Here is a 22,007-nt window from a genome sequence, read left to right on the forward strand (position 1 = left end):
AGGAAAATAGAAGTTATCACTTCATCAGGCTTTGAATGCTCTTTTCCTAAACCTTTTTACAGTGAGATCTGAAATTGAGTCACCTTATGACAAACTAAAATTTATTCATTTAAAAAATATCTGTGAGCCTACTGGGTGCTAAGGTCGCAAAGGTGACTCACATAGCCACGACCTCTCCCTTAAATAGGGAACACATCTAATGTGGGGACAGACAAAAGTGAAACAGTACTTACAGTGTATCAAAAGAAGAAAAGGAGAGGGCGTTATGAGAACACAAAAGTAGGCACCTAACCTGTCCTGGAGTGAGGGAAGGTGGCCTGGAGCCAGCAATGGGCACGCTGAGATCTGAAGAAGGAAGAGCAGTAAATCGAGGGAGTGGGGAGGCAAAGGTGTTCTTCCAGGAGGGCAAACAGCATGTGCGAGGGCAGGAGAGCACGGCCGAGGCGTGCAACGGTTTCTATACAGCAGAAGCACCCAGTGCCAGGGAAGGGCGGAGGGAGAAAAGGCTACACCAGGAAAAGAGGGGCTAGACTTTGGGATGTGGATCTTAAAAAGAGTTTTAAAAGCTCACATACAAACTGAGCTAAAAAAGTTAAGGGTAAATAAAAGCAGATTTCTTATTGTCCAATTATTTCTAACACCACCCAAAACTTATATACTATCGGGAGGTTTGGAGAATTTCCTTATCGGTCCAAAAAGGGAGATGGGATTAAGTGTCCTTCCTTTAGTCAGGGGCTGTCCTTCCAAGGCCACTTAAAAGTAAGGGGTTTTGTCTTCATCAAAGAAGGCAGCCCTTCCTTGCACCTCTGCTTATGTTATATTAATCAAAGATATAACATTATCAAGTGTTCTTAGCGTTTCAAATAATGAGATTGACTTAACACTCCACTCTATTTGAACTGCAGTGCAACTAGCATGCTCACATACCTCCACCGGCATTGTAAATTATGGCCACATCACAGAAAGGCAACTTAGAAATGTATATTCAATCACAAAAGATACCACAGTCTCCATTTCTGAGAAGCATTCCTATGAAGAAGTTCATATAATGACAAAACATTTAAGACCCTAAATTTTTACTGAGACTTTTTTTTTTAATAGAGACAAATGGTGAATCAAGTGTCCAACAGTAAGGAAAGATGAAATCAAATATTGTATATGTTTTTTTTTAAAAAGGCAAGATATAAAAATCATTTGTACACAATGGTATCAACTAAGTAAAAATATTTTTTAAATTATTAGAAGGAAAGAATCATGAGAATAGTTGTGATGACGTGATCTGTTCTCCATTTTCTAGATTTTATGTACTGTGGATATATTATGTTTAAAGATTTCTTTTTTAATAATAATATGAATAACAACAGGTAACATTTATATAGCACATAACACATGCCAGACATTATTGTAGGTGCTTCACATAAATGAACTCAATCCTTACCATAACACTATAAAATATGATCACTATCTCCACTCTATAGCTGAGGGAATGAGGCTCAGAGAGTCACAGAACTACCTACAGGCCTACAAGTGAACCAAACAATCTGGCTCCAAAGTCATTCCATTAACCACTAGGCTATACTCCCCTCTCAAAAATATAGGCTTGAACACCACATACAAATTCAAACAAGAAATTTTCCCTTTCCATAAATCTAGAGTATCACTAATGGTTCCTGCAGGACCCAGGATCTTCATGTTTTTTCAGGATGCAAATTAAGAGGGTGTATGGTGTGGCATTCACAGTGGTATTTAACAAATGGTCAGAAACGACATTTTAATTTTGTTTTTCAAAGACTCCTATGGGTCCAACAACATATACAATCTTCACATTTTCTTATCCCCCTCTTTGCAATCATAATTTCTTGCCCCATTTTCTTATTAACGAAATATGTTATGCTATGTTCATAGGACATTTTGTAATGATTATTTACTCTAAATCTAGATCATGAATCAACCTTTATCATATGCATAAGAATCACCTAAGGTGCTTGTTGAAATGCAGTTGCCCAAGCTCACCTCTAGAAAGTAGATAGCAGAGCATACTTTAAGAGACTGCTCTGCTTCTACTACTTTATACTTGATAACATATAATATTTATCTAGGATATAAAAAAACACAGCATTTGCTCTTTTCTACCAAGGCTGCTAGCACACTCAGCGCAACTTTTTATACCTTATTTCCCATGAACAAGAAAGACTAACTTCATACATGATATATGTACCAATCTCACTTTAGTCGTATCTTATATAGATGACTCATAAAACCAGCTCAGAGAGTGTACACTTTGGAAAGTATAGTCTCCTTCTTGCTGCTAGGTCAGAGTTTTAAAAAAAATATGCTGTTTAAAATTTCTTATCAGAAAAGAGTTAATTAGAGTCAAACCTGATTTCTTGTCCAGTAAAAATACCAATGGATATTTTGAGTAATTTCTTCCCCCAGTGACATAGGATAATGGAATATGCCAGAGATAGCTGTAAAAAGAAAATATTGGAAGATTATTACTCTTTCCAGTATTTCAGTCAGTTACACATAATTTATTCGGTCTTTTCTTTTTTTTCCCTTTTGGCAGGAAGGAGAAATTTTTCAAGCTATTCCAAAAAAGATAATCTTGTTAAGTTTCATAGGAACTTGTGTGATTACAAATAGTTTAACCCAAGGGTGCAAAAGAGATAGCAGGAAGAGAAAGCCGCAACGTACCTTGTATCTGAAGGCTGAATTTCAGGCTTAATATTTAAAAAGTATCTTTCTTGTTGTACATGAAGTTCCTTTCCTTTTCTTTGAACAGTCACTAAAGGAAATCCTTTTTGCAGGGTCCAGGTTTTCATCATTTTCTTTACATCTAGTGTTTTGTTTGTGATCTATAAAAAAAAGAATAAATTATTTTTGCTTAAAAATGAATAGATTAAAAACTTTACAGTTTGTACCTTTCCCTCTCTGCCTACCACATTCTATGAAGACTACCCGTTCTGTTAATAGAAAACCAGAAGCACGAATACGGAGTTAAATTTACACTTCTAATCTAAGTGAATGAGCAGCTGCTAAAAGGAAAGTCACCTGGAACAGAACTAAGTGATAACTAGAGAAAGTGAGAGAAACCCTGCGTTGAAAAAGAAATACATTGAATGTTTGTCTAAATCTCTAAGTAGGGACAAGCACTCTTTCAGCTCACAATACCACCATTTAGAAGGTATGAATCATGGCAAATACTCTAGAGTAAGAAGCACAGCTACTTTCTCCTGTGAGTCAGCCTGCGTCCAGATCTCTCTTTATTCCCCAGACCCTGTGCTTTCCGTACATGTTAGCATCCATCTTGGAAAGAACTAATACCGTGGGAGCACCAGAAAACAGCGGCAGAGTAAGATGTCAATGGGCCGGGTGCCATGACGTGAAGTTCTCCAGAGAACAGTAGTTACCCGTTTTGATAGTCACAGACGCTCTCTCTCAGAAACTGCATCCATGTATCTACAAAATCTAGAATGCAGTGTCAGAGGTTCACAGACCCTCTAAAGCCCACTGTCCCTACGACACTGGTATCAATGATTAAGAAGAAATTCTGGAACAACTATCTCTTTAAAGCAGGTGAGTTAACCTTCCAATTCCAAGCATTTTTCTAGGTTGCATATGGATTTGAACTTCAAGCACCTAAAATCATTAAGCACTTTGTTTGGTAACAGTATTGTTCCACGATGGCAGGCCTCACCTCAGCCTCCATATGCCCATTTATTTAAAGCAGAAAAGATGGATCAAATCTATCCAAATTCATTGCAATATTAATATTACATTTCTCATGGCTCTGATCTATTCATTTCTAGATAAGGGATTGGGAAGAAAACAAACTTTGCCAGATGCACTTTTGGGCCTTTGAAACAGGACAGAAATGAAAAGGCCAGTGCATAATTTGATGTGGATGCTGAAAGACCTGAGGATAATGTTAGGAACGAGGTTGGGATAGGAAAACATTATGATGCAAAAGCTGAAGTCAGTCAGAAAGGCAGAAATATAGTCTAAATGTCAGCAGACAATGCAATAAGTATAAAGTAAATAATGTGGCTTTCAATTGAAATGTTACCATATGATGAGAGAAAAAACTGATTTGGAAGCAACTCTTAAGTAATAGGGACTAATCCATCTTCTCAAAGAGAACTCAGAGAGAAGGAAGGTATATCTTCTGGGCACAGGGTTAAGAGCTACAAAACGCAAGGTCTCAGATAAGACAAGGAAGCAGAGAGAGTATACGGAAAAGATTCAGAGTAGGAGTTTTCTTTCTTTCTTTCTTTTTTTTTTTAAAGATTTATTTACTTATTTGAGAGAGCAAGCAAGCATGCCCAGAGGGAAGTGGCAGAGGGAGAGAGTCTTAAGCACACTCTGCGCTGAGTGTGGAGCCTGATATGGGGCTCAATCTCATGACCCTGAGATCCACGACCCTGAGCCGAAACCAAGAGTCAGAAGCTTAACCTACTGTGCCACCCAGGTGCCCCCAGAATAGGAGTTCTTAATCCAGGGCCCTAAAACTTTGAAACTTTGTATATATATGTGATTTTTCTCGGGAATATGTCCAGAATTGTCATCAAAGTCTCAAATATGTCTGTGATCTTCTAAAACATAAGAACCATTGATCTGGATCAGGGTAACATACTGAAATGCTCGTAAGGGTTATGCAGTTAGCATACATGCACGATGCAGGCTGGGTTCACACACTGCTCTGAAGCCTAACTCAAACCTAACTGCACTGCTTGTTAGAACATTTGCAGACACAACAAAATCCAAACAGCAAAACGATCCAAGGGCAATATGTAGCCCATGGCAGTCAGCTTGTGATATATCGTCTATAAGGATGGCCTTAGTAGGAACAGGGCCACAAAAGATAGGAGGATTCACAGGGCAGAGTGTAGAAAAAATTATGAATCAGAGGTAGATAAAGATACAAAAGAATAAGAAAAGTTAAGTAGATTTTTGAAAAAAATCAAATAATGAAAATACAGTAATATATCTTAATTCAGGAAGGGCAACTTTCCTACAAAGTAGGAATCGAGATTAAGGTATAGAACAAAAGTAGTTATACAAGGCTACACACGATAATCTCAACACTTAAGATGAGTACTTCCATTTCTTGACCTTTAATTCTGTACTCCAACCCCCCTCTCTCTCAAATAACTACCGTGGTACCATAGCTTAGTAATATACTTGATAAAAATATAAATAGAAGAACTCTTCTCTAAGAACTAAGTAAAATATTCAGGTCACTTACCTCATTGAAACTATCCCACAGATCATCACTCTGAATGGATGCATAGCTATGATTATGCAGGTAAAAAACAATAGCATGTTGAAATACATCTTCACTAAGATAAGTTTTCAGCATCAACAAGAGGGAAGCTCCCTATTAAGAAAAAAAAGTGAGAAAAGGGGGGAAATAATAGACTATAATAGGTTTATAGAATTGAGAACCTAAAATTCAAAATATAATTATTCTAAGTATATTCTTACATATAGAGAACCCAGTGACAATACAGTTATTTACTGTCATATAATCAGATGTGAATTGTGTTCAAATTGTCTGAAAAATTATTTTAAGGGATTTGACAAAAGAATTATGGGAGTAGATTCCCATGTGTACTCATTCTACTAAAAGCCATTTTATGTGGTCTATCGGTTCCTCTCTCAGTGTTATGATAAAAAGCTAAGTGTTTATAAATATATCTTTAATAGAAAAGCATGCCACATTTTCTGGGGAATCCCCATCCCTATCCCAGTGCTCACAATACCAGTTGAATTCATGGGTTCACTGCCAGAGATAATAAACAAACAGAGCTCCAAAAGCCATTCTGCTAGGGAGTATGTTAATTTCAAGTTTTAGTATATCATGTTGCTAAAATAACCAAGATCTCTCTTCTTCCTGCAGAGTCACTTCAAATATGCTTGGAACTAATGAATGTACAGGGTAGGAAGCATACACTAATAATTCCGAACCCGGCATGCAACTGTTAAGGCTCTTCAGTGACACTGGATCGTCGCTGAATAATATGTCATCATTTCCAAAAAACATCTTTGTGAAGCCTTCCCTGCTTCGAGACAGAAGCAGTTCTCCATCTTCAAGAGCAATTAGATAGATACACATTTAAACATGTATTTATAGACATAGATATATATTTATTTCCTCTTCTAGACTGTATGCTAATTGAGGGAAAATCCAAAAAGCTCAATTCCAGTGACTAACGCAACACCTAATAACAGAAGGAACTCAAATAGTCTTTGAATTTCACTTCTGGTAAAAATGTAGCAGTATTAAGCCATCAGGATGATCAGATACAGACAACGGAATTTAATGCCGATTACTCCCTTTTTTCTATATCACGCTTCAGGGTGCTACTTGTTCTATCAATTTAATACGTACTCATTCTTGTTCCCAACAGATCCCTTTCGCCCCTGGAGCACCAACTTTCCCTCACTACTGTTACATTCCCATTAACAAAATTATGCAACATTCCTCATTTAAAACAAATAAAACATGTCCTTCCTTTCTTTAACCCCATGCCTCTTTCAGTTATCACCCTATTTCTTATTTGCCCTTTGTGGTAAACTCCTCGAAAGAGCTGTCTACATCTGCCATCTCCATTTGCTCTCTTACCACCCTCTCTAGGCCATCATCAAACCATCACTCCACTGGAAGTGTTTTTATCAAGGACACTGGAGAACTTCATGGTGTCAAACTAATAGCAATTCCCACACTCATCTTATCAACCTGCTAGCAGCATTTGATATGACTGATCACTCACTCCCCCTTTCGAGTCTTTCTGCACTTCGCCTGGCGTCACCCCTCTTGATTCTCCCCCTATTCACTGGCCATTGTTCTCAGTCCCTTGTTGGATCCTCATCTCCATGGAACCACCTCATTTTGGTGGCCCCTGCATTTAAATTTTAGACCTTTTTTCTTTTCTTTAGAAATTTACTTCCTAGTTGATCTCAGCAGACAACCTACACCAGAGTTAGGCTTGGAGATTAAAAAACCCAGAAAGAATATGTCTGTCCAACACATTTCCCTAGTGACGCTTACTTGTTCTTGCATACAATATTGGTAAATTACTCAGTGTCCTACTTTTCCCAATTATGTGGGATATTTGCCAGATTCCCAAATCCTGAAATAAGTAGTTACCATACTGATAGGAGTTAGATCTGCTGTGGAGACCACATGATCAAAAGACACTGAATTCGGGGCTTAGCGGGTGGGGGTCAGAGGATGACGGAGCTCTGTCAAAACAAATCCTGAATTAACAGTTCTGGGGAAGAACAGAGCCACAAGTTTAAACATTTTATCAACAGATCCAATATGGGCTTTAAAAATCACAGCAGCAGCTCTGATTGGAATATATTTAATATAGCTAATTAAACTCCTGATTCCTTATTTGTTAACAGTACTACCATTTTCCATGCCATTCGGGTGTTAACCTGGAAAACACAGCTCCCCCTTTGTTTACCTGCCTTACCCTGTCACTAAATCCTTCCACAACTTCCCTCCACCCAGTGTTTTTACACTCATCATTTTCCTTCCACTTTCACTACCACTCCTAATTTCACACTTTGACCACATCATGCTTGGACTTTAGCAGCAACTTCCTGACTTTAGGTCTCCCTCCACTTAAATCTACTTTGTGAGCTGGAACAAATTAGTTTTCCTAAACAGTAACTTTAACCAAGGAATTCCTCTGTTTGAAAATCTTCTAAAGCTTCCCATTGCTTATAGAAAAAAGTCCAGATTCCTGCCCCAACCTACCTTCCTCATCTTTCCCCTACTCCACATATGGCTTCCACCGCAGTCAAGCATTTACTCCCTAAACAAAAATGTCTTGCCCATTAGTATTCCTGACTTTTTCTTTGTAGAGTTCAATGCCTCATTCCTGCCCTACTCAGTGCTTCCCATTCCTCTTTATCTGTATTCTTTTTAATTCCCTTCAATTTCCATTTTCCTCCAAAAAAGTTCTCTTCATAATCCTAGGTAAAAAAAGTCTATACCATTTATTCCACACACATCATCTCGTATTGCTTCACAAGTACCCACCACCTAAACTTTGAGTTTTTTGATGATATGGACTGTATCTCACATGTTTTGTGTATTTTCTCTGTCCAGTACAGGAATTCGTTTATTAATCAATTAATCTGACAGCCAGAGCAAGGAGGCAAATAAGTCCAAACATTCATGACTCCCACCACAATTGTGAGTGGCACTGTTCTGTTCTCTGACCTATGGTGATCCTTTTTTTTTTTTTTTTTTTTTAAGATTTTATTTATTCATTTGAGAGAGAGAGAGAGCAGGGGTGGGCAGAAGCTGCAGCAGGAGAGGGAGAAGCACACTCCCCGCTGAGCAGGGAGCCTGACCAACCAGGGCTCGATCCCAGGACTCAAAGATCATGACCTGAGCCAAAGGCAGACGCTCAGCCATCTGAGCCACCCAGGTGTCCCTGACCTATGGTGATCCTAATCAGGTTTCTAGTTTTCTGTTTTTGCTTCACTCCCAAACCTGGAGTCTGTGTTTCTGATCCTAACAATCTAGTTTTCAGTTCTTACAATCTCTTTTTGTTTACATGTTTTGGCAATTGTGACTTTGGAACTTGCCTCAATTCTCAATAACCCAGCCAAGGGCTTGCTTAGAACATTCCCTGGGTATATTCTACCTGTAGATCTGGAGACTGAACCAACTTTAAAAGATATATTGCTGTATGATCTGATTAACTGCCCAGAATACCAGTCAGAGAACTTAAATGAGAAGAGAGAAATAGAGAAAAACCCAGAAAAGTTAAAACCAAGATTTAAATAGAAGCAAACATCTTAAAGTTTAAAAGCATACGTGAAAATAATTTTAAAATAATCCTTAATCTTTAAAGTAATCTAAATCATGCAGCTTGCTCACATATGAAATTAATTTGAAACCCACTTCAGGTACTTGGTGTGGGGAGCAGTACCTTAAAATAGGAAAGAGAATCAAACATTTCTTCAATCTGTTCTGAAGACTCAACAGATGATGATGATATTGGATGAGATGAATTCAGGGAATCTTTCTTCATGGTTTTAAATCGAGCATCTAAGAAATCTTCATACTAGCAAAAACATCAAACAGATTAGGAAACCATGAGAAGTATCAAAGGCAAAGGCAAGTATAGTAATTATTTATATGAATTAGACTAATTACTGTTTAAGATCATTATAAAAAAAACCATCTTCACTAAACTTCAGAAAATAAGCTTTTGAAAATATAGGAATAGAGCAACTTTCATTCAGATTCCTTAAATTTAAAAATAAAATTATGACCCCCAGCCACATGAAAAATGTTGCTTCTTAAACCACACCATAAGGATAAATCAAGAATCTATTACTAAAGCAACCAAATTTGTCAAATCCAGATAGAAAATCAAAGTAAATATTCTAAAATGGTTAGTGTATATTTTTAAAATAACATCTGAAATTAAAAAACAAAAATAAAAACTGGTCCTTAAGCCAACTTCTCATGTATGGTCCAGTAGGTTTCTATTAAGATAATATACATTTCCCTTAACCAAGGTTCATTTGAAATAAAACATAACACTTAAATAGAATTCACTGATAGCTCAGCAGAGAAGTTCCCCTAGAATATACATTAGAATGTTTTAAACATTCTGGGCACCACCAAGTGGTGAAACTGTATATCTCACTGCTTAATTAACACACATAAATTTAGAATACTTTGCTTAGTATTCTAGCTAAAAAGGAGTTCCTTCTACCCACCTGAAGTTTTTCAACAGGCTTTACACAAAAATTTCAAATTAAAAGCTCGTAAGAATATCCCTATTTTGAAGCAGCCTTGGATCATATATCCAGGAAGTTTAATACAAAGTCATAAAATTTTAGGGTTGAATGGGATCTTTATTTATACTCTCCCGGGGGCGCCTGGGTGGCTCAGTCGTTAAGTGTCTGCCTTCGGCTCAGGTCATGATCCCAGGGTCCTGGGATCGAGCCCCACATCGGGCTCCCTGCTCTGCGGGAAGCCTGCTTCTCCCTCTCCCACTCCCCCTGCTTGTGTTCCCTCTCTCACTGTGTCTCTCTCTGTCAAATAAATAAATAAAATCTTAAAAAAAAAAAAAAACAAAAAAAAAAACTTCCTATTTATACTCTCCCACCTATTGTTTAGATTATTTGGCAATACCTATTGTACCATGGCCTGGTGTATTCAAATAGCTCTAAGGATAGGAAACATCTCCAGGGTCTAATAACACAGTATCATTATTATGTTCTCTATGACAGAATGATGTCCCAAGTCTTTGAAAAGGGCACAAAATGTGCTTTTGTACCTTAACAGGGCAAATTATTTGTCTGTATCAATCTATGTATCACTGTGACAAGAAGGATCACAGTAATAACAGAGAGATAGCATTGCTACCAAATGTCTTAATTTTTTTCTCTCTTTATACAAATGATAAAAAGTTTTGTTTTGCAAAAAAGACTTTTCAACTTTATCTAAATTCCTTCAGGGAGAAGGGCCACATGTCTTAAAAATAAAATGTAGCAAAGTGATTTAAAATGTTCATCTTAACAAAGTATAAAATAATTTCACATAACTTCAGCTTTCAATGAAACATATCAGTAAATAAAAGCTTAATTTTCACTGTCAAATCTCAAGAGGTAGAAGATTTATCAGTAACAAGAATCAATTTTATTTTATCTTTCTAGAAATACTTTCATTGCTCCAAATGGCAAATATGATAGTACGTGTAACAAACAGTGTACTTACACTGGAGAGCTCTTTGAATATTTTTTCCAAAGAGAAATACTCCATGAAAGTAGCAAACCCTTCATTTAGCCACAGATCATTCCACCACTCCATTGTAACCAGATTACCAAACCACTGTGGGGAAAAAACAAACTACTAACCAACACAATACTTAACAATCTTAAAAATGTTCTAATAACTGAATTGTCAGATTAATCACCTATACCCAGATTATAATTACTTAAAAATACAGTTATTAGTAAAAAGAAACTATGTTCAAATTAAAGACTTACAAGAAAATTTGTATACATTCACTCTAAAATGAAAATAAAAATTTTAACATTTTACCCTGTTGAATGGGAAAACAAGCAAGAAACACAACTAGCATATTTATCAAATTAACACACACATTGTTTACTAGGTAAATAAAAACAGTTTTTAGCTACTTCATTAAAAGTGTTATTTCCTAGATAATGAAATTCTTCTACCTTCTAATATCAAGTTAGTAAGATTATTTCCATTCTATCTACAACCATCCATGACAACTAAGAAACAAACTTGTATGTGACAGATTTTCCTACAGAGCCCATGCTTCATGTTTGTCCTCAGTCACATGAGCAGAGGACGGTATTTACAGGATTCAAAACAGAATTCAAGTAATGTTCCTTAAGATAGTTGGCATGCATATAAATAAAGGAAATCAGAAAGATCTTCAAACGTCTTCTTCTATGATATAACAATAAGAAGGAAAACAATGATAGGAGGCTCTCCTAAAAAAAAATGTATCTCAAAAATCCCCGAAATTGAGAGTGGTAGGTAACAGGTAGGTATGCCATTTAGTGTGGCCTAGGGCTCATCTCAAACCAGCAGCAAAATAATGTTACTAGGTATTGAAATGAAACACTTTTGAGAATTACAATAACATGCTTTTCAAAGATATTATCTTTAAACCTGTCTCAGAGGAATATGATTTCTAAGTCTTAAAGTAGAAGTAACAGAAGTGGTGATGGGTGGCCCCAGGCATAACAGACCTAGAGGACATCCCCTAAAGGACAACTTGGCTACATGCCCAAAACCATAACCGTCAATAAGGATGTGCTTCAGATGTCAGGTGGTTATGAAGTGTTCACAAGGGCTCTAGAGTTGCACACATACGGTGTTTGAGACAGGGAGCAAACTGACCAGAGCATGTGCTACTCTTCTTCCACGTCCCCCTTCCATCATGACACCCCCAAACTATACCCAACACTGTTAAGCCCCTCGGCAAGGGACAAAAGAAAGACAAGGTGTTGGGGAAGAAAACAGGATGTTCACATACCCACATAATTTTCTTTCTTTTTCTCCTTGTCATACAAAGAGTACCCTCCCTCTCCCAAAATAACAAAGAACACAGTTTGAGCAGGAGAAGAAAACATAAATCTAGTCCTGACAACTACAGTCCAAGAGTTGTGAGAACAGAGTGAAATTTAGGGTAAGTGTCTCTCCACCACAAAGCTATACTGAGCAGCTGACATCTGTCAGGGCTGAAATAGCTCTCCATTATTACAGGGCAAGAAAGGAGAGGCAGATCTTGAGTAGACAGTGGCTCTTCAAGCCCACTGCTGCCAAGTATTAACTGTGTGACTTTGGGTAAGTCATTTACTTAAACTGAGTCTCAGTTTCCACATCTGTAAAATGGGATTATCACCTACCTCAGAGCAGTTATGAAAAGTGAGATAATGGAAGTGCAAATGCTTTATATACTGTAAAATCCTATACAAACATTAGATAGCATTTTCATTTGAAAATCAAGTTTGTGTTAGAAAACACCATTTTATTATGAAGAAGGCAATACTACAATAAAAAGCTGAATTTCTTATTAGCATCTAAATCTACTCTAAAATTCTAGGATATAAAACAGAGGTATGAAATATAATACCCTTGGCTACTAATACCTGATGGGATAGCTCATGAGCAATGATTTTAGTAACCAGTTTTCTGTCCGCTACTGAAGAAGTATTATTGTCATACAGAAGTGTTTCTTCTCGGAAGGTGAGCAAACCCCAATTTTCCATTGCTCCTGCTTCAAAGTCAGGAATAGCCACCAAATCTAGACATAAGAAGAAAGAAGTCATCAACTTTCCTTCATCTAGGGCACTCCCTAAATAAAAATATTTTACCCATTGGTTTATCACTGTGTATCAAGAGGCGGTGAGGTCCTTTTATACTCAGCAAATGGAACCCTACTCTTGTCTTATATGCTCCCCACCTGTCAGTCAGGTGAGAAAGACCTGAACCATCCCTATAGAATCACTGTTCCTCTGTCACTTAGCAAAGGAAGACAAACCTAATTCCTTTACAAGGAATCAACTTTCTAGAGCAAGGAGGATAAAGTGCAGATCCAACATTCCTCTATCTAGCTCCAGGTTAAACAGCTCTGACGTGCTCTTGCTTTTCTGAGCTCCCAATACTCAGTTTTTGTTATTTGAATCAGGAATTTCTTAGGAGGTTAAAATTAGTCGAAGTCCAGACTAAGCCCTAAGCAATTCCCACTTACACAGCACCTGTATAAGCCCTTGTTATAGCCCCATAAACTTCTAAATGTTTTAAGCTCCACATTCAGATGCTTTTATGGAATCTGAATAATCTTAACAAATATAGACAATTTCTAAAGATTTAAGTGTTTATTAGTTTTCTTTTAAAATAACTTTGGCAAAAGTTTTCTACAAAACATTTGTAAAATGAATCTAAGTTATAATGGTAATGAAAATCAGAGGCACTGTTTGATTCTTACCCAATTTCTTAAGTGGGTATTGAATTTCAAAGTAATTTTGATAGAATTCAAGAAGCTTCACAGTTGTTTCCAAGGCATGGTGAACTTGACCAATCTTTTCTGGTACAGCATATATAGATACCTAAAAGAAAACATATATACATATATAAAGACAGGAAAAACCAAAATGGCATGATATTCAGGTGAATACTGTGAAGCATATGTGAGAACTGAGAAGAGTTTTATGAGATTTTACAGGACAGAAACTCTTGCTTCCAATTCTTTTAGTCCCTGGAGAATTTAGCAAGTCACTTCCACACATACCACAATGTTTAAAAATTTATTGATTTAAGTTAACAGAACATCCCCAATAAACTATTTTGGGTCATATTATAGCAACACACAAGCATTTGCCTATCAATTTTATGATACTTGTCTTTTCCATTACCTAAAGTTGCCTTTCCTTACCTATGAGCTATCAAGACTGAAATATTTGAAGGACAAAACAAATTTTCATCTTTTTAGCACCTATTATGGTACCTGGAATCAAACAGGCACCCGATACCGAGGAGTCACATAAGGGAGTTGTTCTAAAGCAAACATACAAGGCAGAAATTGCACATTTGTTAAAATTACCCTGGAAAAACCTATTGCAGACCAGTGCATGCTCTGTCAGTAAGTATGGCACAGATTGTTTTTCTTCCAGCCTCGGGATAGCTGACTTTTTTCCAGTTGTTGGCTTGTCTTCATGGATCATGTTGTAGAAGAAATAATCATACCAAACGGAATCCAATGCTCAATGAGTGGCACACAGTAACTAAACCAACTAAGGAGATGTAAATTCATATCCCCATTGCCCATTCCCTTCAGGACACATGCTCACAAAGAGGGGAGGCAGACCCAATCACCCACGCCATTTAAATTGCTATTCTTTCTCTCTTTTTCTGACTAAGTACATAAGTTAAACACGTAAGCTGTGACTAACTATAAACATCTTATTCAATAAGTATTAAAAGGCAAATTTTAAGCAATTATGTTAAAAACAATGGATTTTAAAAAGCATTATTTATTGTTTTTCAGTTGACTAAAAAAAAAAAAGCCCTCTATACTCACCTGGGAATGTGAGATATGGCCAAGACATAGCAGAAAATAAAAACTTAAAAAAAATAAAATCTCAACTGGTGGGAAATAGAGACTTACATCACTTGGACAAAATGCACTGGTGAACTCCAACTCTAATTTAATTCTCTCATTAAAGGACTAAAAAACTCTCGACAATTTCTAAAAGGTCAAACAGATTTCAGTCATAGTTGTTCTTATGTGGGGCTTTAGTCTAGAGTTAATCACAAAAAACATGGAGGTAACATGGTATAAAAATTAAAGTTAAAAAAAATTTTAAGTAAACAAAAAACAAATTTCTGCTAGTTGTGTGACCTTGAGCAGGTTGGTTAACCTCAGTCTCCTTATCGGCAAAAAAGGTGATAAAAGTAACTCCTACCCTCACTGGGTTGCTGGGAAAATTAAATGGGCTAATACATATATAGAACTTAGACTAGTGCATGACATGATATAAGTGTTCACTAAATGGTAATTATTATCATTATTAAAAATACAGTCCCAACAGAAATGGGGCAAAATATGTGTGAGTAGAGCATTTGTGCCAACAGTTACTGGAAAAATAACCTATCTAGGACTGGAGTTAATCAGTTAAAACTCTGTTGGCTTTCTAAGGGAACTATGAAAGAAATTTAATCTCCCGCCTCATGTGGCCAAGAGTACTTCACCAGCCCAGCACTCTACCATCTGCAGCCCTTGGTAAAGTTTATTGAATGCAGTAACTACCTGCCAAAGGAACTATAAGCTCATTCCACTGACGTGTATACTTCCTGCATCTTTCCCCTCTGATGTCAATGTTATTGGGCAGTGGGGAAAGCCTGACATATTCTTTTACAGTCTCTAACTTCCACTGTAAATGACTATACCAAGATCACTAGGAATTTTGAGACAAATCTTCATTATCTCTGCCTATTCTTTCCAGAAACACACATTTTATATTATAGTCAACACATTAACCTCGAAGATGTTATCCCAATGGAAATACCACCCATAATCCCCCAGATTCCTCCTCCAACATCCTTCTGCCACACATACCATTTGGCCACTCCTCTCTCTAGGTTTGAAAGCACCTTTCCTTAGAGGAAAAGTAAAGGAGGAAAAAGAAGTACACATGAAACTAAAATCTGACCAATGGATCCACTTAGTTCCATTTCTGAAATACAATGATTAGGAAAAAAGGTAGTTTGGTATTTTCTCTTCCCTTCTACTTTTTTTTTTCCTTAAAAGAAGATGTGTTATGAGTTTTCACTAGAGATAAATCATCTGGTCATTATAATTATTATCAAGCTCGTTTTAAGAGCAACAGAAGCAGTAAGAAACAGAACAAACTACTTCAACAACAACAAAAAGTCTTGACCAGTATTCTGGGCTTGATAAGAGCACTCTGAACACTGTCAAATGGAAGTCAACTAGCACTCAGACCTTAAGACTTACAACTTAAAACATGGTGTCCACATCTGCATTCTGATTCTACAAGTTAGACCTGTCTGTGGTAAAAACAGAATCAGGCAACGGCAAAAAGAAAACAAAAACCTCAAGACAAAGCCGTGTATTTCAAAACTGGCCTGGAATGTTCTAGGTAATTCTGGCATTCCTGAACACAAAAAGAGGTGTAACGAACACTGAAGAACAGAGAAAAATGATAAACAACAAATGTTCTTCTTTCTTTAAAACTTTGACAATGTCGTAATCTTTATCACTAAAGAAAGCATGTTTAATTACTGACATTTCTGGTTGTTTGGTAAGACTGACATTAGTAAGTAAAGCCCTATTGCCTTATTCCTGAATCTTGTGAAATAGGCCTAATGTCAAATACCACAAAATAGAATCCATCCTATAGATTACAACATTTTAGTGTAAGAAAAATCCTTTGTTAGACTTCAAGTCTAAATTTCTGGTCACCATACATACAGAAGTTATTTCTGTCACTGGGTGGAAGCAGCAGCATATTGTGGGGGACAGTACAATCCTGACTGTCACTTACTATGTAATCTTGGGTAATTATGTAACGCCCCTGAGATACTGTTTCTTCATCAGCAATATGGGATTCATGCTTCCCTCCCATGTGGTTTACAAAATGAAAAGATATTTATAAATGAGTGCCTAAGACAGGAGCCAGCACAGAGTATAGCTCCATGCATGTTAGAGTCTTCCCTCACCCTAATAAAAAGAGAGAAAATTAATGAAACAATTGTTTATTTGTATAACAATTTTTTTCCAAAACACATTTTGAAATATATGCTGGGTGGCATTAAAAGTTATGACTTTACAGACATACAAGGAAGTTCATAATATGTTTGCATATGGATAAAAAAAAGTGCACTTTGTATATGTGTGTGTGTATACTACTATCTCCTAGGCACTAAATATATATATTTTTTTATAAAGATTTTATTTATTTATTTGACAGAGAGATAAGACAGAAGAGTACAAGCAGAGGGAGTGGCAGAGGGAGGGAGAAGCAGGCTCTGCACTGAGCAGGTAACCCGATGCGGGACTCGATCCTAGGACCCTGAGATCATGACCTGAGCCGAAGGCAGATGCTTAACCATCTGAGCCACCCAGGCGCCCTAGGCACTAAATATTTTATTTTATTTTTTTTTTAAAGATTTTATTTATTTATTTGACAGAGAGAGAGCGAGAGAGGGAACACAAGCAGGGGGAGTGGGAGAGGGAGAAGCAGGCTTCCCGCGGAGCAGGGAGCCTGATGCGGGGCTCGATCTCAGGACCCTGGGATCATGACCTGAGCCGAAGGCAGACGCTTAACAACTGAGCCACCCAGGCACCCCCAGCACTAAATATTTTACAAAGTATTTTTACCATTTAATCCTTGGGAGGTCAGGCTATTATAGGCAATACAGTACTAGATTTGTAGAAGGTGAGGTTTAGACAGGATTACAGAGGAATCTGCCCAAGAGCACATTCTAGTAAGCTGTAGAGGAGGGACTCCACAGAGTCCATGTTTAACCATGTTGCTTCATAATACTCATAAATTAAAGGAAAAAAAAAAGCCGCCCCAAATTCCCCTCTCTCAATCTCAGTCTCAATCAATCCCTTTCCCTTTCTCTCCATTTCCCCTGCCCCTCTCTCTATATATGAGAATAAGGTATATATCTGAGCAGTGAATAGTTCAGCTTGGCTAGATTGAAGAATCCATACTGGAGCAATCAGAAATACAGGCGGATTTATAAGAGAGCCTTGAAGATCAGAATGATGAGTTTGAAGGTAATCCTAGAGGCAGTAAGAAGGAAGGAGGAAGGGAGGGAGGACAGAGGGGAAAGAAAAAGCCAAGACTGAATATATTTTGGGATACAATAAAAAGTGCTGGGGGTTTTATATCAAAGAGAGTGATAATTACAACAGAGATGTAACTAAAGTGCTATAAAAAATCGCAGAGGGAATGATTAATCCCAGCTGGGGAAAGAATGAACTGCTTCAAGGAGAGGATGGTATTCAGCTGGGTTTTGAAGAAGCAAACCTGACTCTCCTTGATTGAACCTTTTGGATTTTGTCCAGGCCGCAACATCTGAATCAAGAGCTAAATCTGTGGTGTGACGCTTGAAGAAAAATTAAATGAATTTTATCAGATTTAAACCAATCTCAATATCCTTTCCAAAGGATTCTGAAAAATTCTTTGGTTTAGACATGACAAAAACTCTTTCAGGCCAAAGGTTTGTAAATCATTTGAGCACTTGGTCACTACGTAGTCTACACTTACCCTTGAACACTGAAACTTCGTGAATAGTTCTCATCCTTTACTGTTGAGCATAATGGCATATGGTATCACTGCTGATTAAAAGCCACATAATCCTCATCTCTGCCCTTACCTCTAAGAGTTATGCGGTAGACATCATATGCTTTTCTAACAGAATATCTTTTTAATTAGCAAAATTTAAATATAATGTGATTAAAATAAAGCTCTTAATCTAGAAAGGAAAGCCAGATCCAACCGAATGTGTTCAGTGGGTAGAAAATATTCCTTGGGGTGATCAAAAATATGAAAAAAAATTTAAAAATTATCATATTTCTATCATGAAGAATAATCATTTTTAGTTAAGACCCTTTCTCCTATATTGTCAGTGTATGAAAATATTAACTAGGTCTCTACTGTGATATTAAAGCATAAAATCTAAACAAATAACCATTTACAGAGACTAATGACAAAGAAAAACAGAGGAGTCTAATTAGAACAAATTATCAATTTTTACAAATTATAGAACATAAGACAAGACAATCTTACTCATTATTCTAAGGAAACTCAATCCGGACTTGCTTTTTAAAAAAGGAAGATTAAAGTAACTTTTATAACCTGGAGTGTCTCTTCTAACCACATTTGAACACTATCTCTTAAGTCTGCACAATGTTTAAGATTTAGTGTGGTCTCATAAAATTTTCTGCATTGATGGGAATGTTCAATATCCATGATATCCAATATGGTAACCACTAGTCACAAGAACACTAGAAATGTAGCTACTGAGACTTGAGGAAGTGAATTTTAAATTTAATTTAATTTTTTACAACTTTACCGATATAATTAACATATAACATTGTGAAAGTTTAAGGTGTGCAATGTGTTGTTTTGATACACTTTCATATCATGAAATGATTACCACAGTAGTATTAGTTAAGACATCTCCATCACCTCACATAATTACCAATTCTTTTTTGTGATAAGAACTTTTAAGATCTAGTCTCTCAGCAGCTTTCAAGCATATAATGCAGTATTCCTAACTACAATCACCACGCTGTACATTAGATCCCAAACTTATAACTGGAAGTTTGTACCCTTGGACCAACATTTTCCTATTTCCCCCCACCACTCAGACCCTGGAAACCACCATTCTAGTCTCTAAGAGTTCAGCTTTCTTAGATTCCTCATATAAGTGAGATAATATATACAGTCTTTGTCTTTTAACTTATGTTATTTATGTCATTTAACATAATGCCCTCTAGGTCCATCCATGTTGTTGCAAATGGAAGGATTTCCTTCTTTCTCATGGCTAAATAATAATCCATAGTATGTTTACCACACCTTTTTTATCCATTCATCTGCAGACAGACATTTTGGTTGTTTCCATATCTTAGCTATTGTGAATAATCCTACAATAGACAGGGTGTAGATATCTGAGATCCTGATTACATTCCCTTTGGATGTATACCCAGAAGTGGGATTGCTGGATCATATGGTAGTTCTATTTTTAATTTTTTGAGGAACCTCCACACTGCTTTCCATAGTGGCTTTATCAATTTACATTCCACCAACAGTGCACAAGGGTTCCCCTTTTCTCCACATCTTCACCAGCATTTGCTAACTCTCACCTTTTTAATGGCAGTCATTCTAACAGTTGTGAGGTGATATCTCATTGATATCCATGATATCCAATATGGTAATCACTAGTCAGAGTTGTGATCTAAAGCTTACTTTCCTATGTGGAATTTAAGAAACAAGGCAGAGGACCATAGGGTAAGAGAGGAAAAAATGAAACAAGATGAAACCAGGGAGACAAACCCTAAGAGACTTTAAATCATAGGAAACAAACTGAGGGTTGCTGGAGGGGAGGGCCGGGGAGGGATGGGGTAACTGGGTGATGGACACTGGGGAGGGTATGTGTTGTAATGAGCACCAGGTAATATATAAGACTGATGAATCACAGACCTGTACCCTGAAACAAATAATACATTACATGTTAATTAATTGAATTTAAATTAAAATTTTTTTTAAAAAGCTTATTTTCCTTCATAAAGCAGTTATCAGAAATCATTAAAGAATTCCTCTTAACCTCTTAGGAAACAGGCTTTCAAGACAATTACTACAACAACATACCAGGGTTCCATTTACATCCTGACTCAGGTTCTTCATCTCCCCAACAATGAATGCAACAAGGTAAGTGCTCATTTTCACACTCTCGGAAAACTCATCCTGAACAAGTCCATCTTCCATGATGACTGATGAATTCTACAAGCAAAGGGGAAAAGATAACTAGGTAACTATGGGAATAAATGACAGTAACAAACTAAGAAATTGAAAATTCAAACAGGAAACGAGTAGTGAAGATGTTGGCATATTTTAATCTCTCAGCACAAGAGAGCATGACTCTTACTCTCAACAGAGCATGGCCCTTACTCTCAACCTGTCCCATCGTGCCTCATCATGAAAATATACTGAGTATAGTGAAAATCTTTAAGGAATTTTTAGTTTCAAAAGATCCATTTTAAATAAATGTAACTTAGAAATAGTGAATATCAGTGGTTCTGTTTTCCCCTTTAAAATACCACCAAAACCAAAATCCTTCCTTATGACATAGGAGTGCTCCACTCTACTGCTACAATTTCAGAAGAGGGAGCTACAGTTGGGATATCCCTCTGAAAGATCTGGAAGAGCTTTTTAAAGTGCCAGGTTGATGACCTTAAGAAGGCTTAGTGGAATCAAAGGTGGCAAGTCACTAGAGAAGTATGCAGTAGAGACAAGATGAGAGAATGCAGGCAACCTTGCAAGATTTTCTGACCGTGAATTAAGACATGTTTTGGGAGACTAGGCAAGTAGGCATCTCACTTCTTTTAAAGGAAGATGAAGAGTATGGCTAGGAGTGGAGCTGCTGAAGTGATGTCCCCTTGAGGGATAGATCACATCATCTCCTACCTACAAAGGTGGACTCCATAGTCTGTTAGATGTGGCTGCTCCTCTCCTCTGCTTGGTTTCATCCCCACTGCCTCCCACACCAAATTTACATCCAAGAAAGAGGTACATGCTCTTGTTAAACCTCCACATTACAATACAGATTTTTCAATAACCAATAAAACACCAAGGTCAATCATGATTCAACACTATCATGTATCACTATTTAGATTAGCAAATTCGCCACATCTCTGAAAATACCACTGTGATCTTTAGTACTAGTTCATATAGTATTATTACTCGTACAACTTTAATATATAACACATACTTCACATTTCCTGCCCACACATTCCACATCTAGCAGGTCTTCCTCTTTCTTCAACTGCTCCTTGGGCTGACTTCTCAATTAATTCCAACATATATTTTAACTTTTATTTAAGTATTTTAAGAAAGAATAAGAATGTATATGATTTTAATCATTCTCAACAGTATCACAAAGAGGAATTCAAGTATTCATTACAAAGAAAGAGATCCACTCAAAGATTTTACATTAAGGAACAGAACAGTACCTTAGGCATATTTGATAAAGCAGTATATTGCTCATCCCTTATGATCCTGATGATAAATGTGGCTTTAAATCCTGGTTCATCAAAACAAGGAAAAGCAGATCTTGCTGCCAGGGGTTCAAACTGAGTTGCTGCAAAGTACCTAAAACAAACGCAAATTCATCCAACAGTTATTGAGTACCTACTATTGAAGGCACCTTGCCAAGTACTAGGGATACTAAG

General features: G+C 36.9%; 1 protein-coding gene across 3 annotated transcripts in view; it reads right to left on the reverse strand.

Annotated features, from left to right (window-relative positions):
* LNPEP (leucyl and cystinyl aminopeptidase) overlaps positions 1–22,007 on the reverse strand; it is an 81,959-nt gene that overhangs the window by 18,751 nt on the left and 41,201 nt on the right. For all 3 annotated transcript variants that reach the window (XM_078067008.1, XM_078067009.1, XM_078067010.1), the window contains exons 3-11: positions 21,789–21,927; positions 20,428–20,559; positions 13,509–13,629; positions 12,670–12,824; positions 10,757–10,870; positions 8,955–9,089; positions 5,246–5,377; positions 2,695–2,855; positions 2,380–2,468 (exon numbers count right to left, since the gene is read on the reverse strand). In XM_078067008.1, coding sequence (XP_077923134.1) covers positions 2,380–2,468; positions 2,695–2,855; positions 5,246–5,377; positions 8,955–9,089; positions 10,757–10,870; positions 12,670–12,824; positions 13,509–13,629; positions 20,428–20,559; positions 21,789–21,927 — 1,178 coding nt within the window. The remainder of the gene's footprint in view (positions 1–2,379; positions 2,469–2,694; positions 2,856–5,245; positions 5,378–8,954; positions 9,090–10,756; positions 10,871–12,669; positions 12,825–13,508; positions 13,630–20,427; positions 20,560–21,788; positions 21,928–22,007) is intronic.

This window comes from Halichoerus grypus, chromosome 2 (assembly GCF_964656455.1).
Source record: "Halichoerus grypus chromosome 2, mHalGry1.hap1.1, whole genome shotgun sequence".
Classification (NCBI taxonomy): domain Eukaryota; kingdom Metazoa; phylum Chordata; class Mammalia; order Carnivora; family Phocidae; genus Halichoerus; species Halichoerus grypus.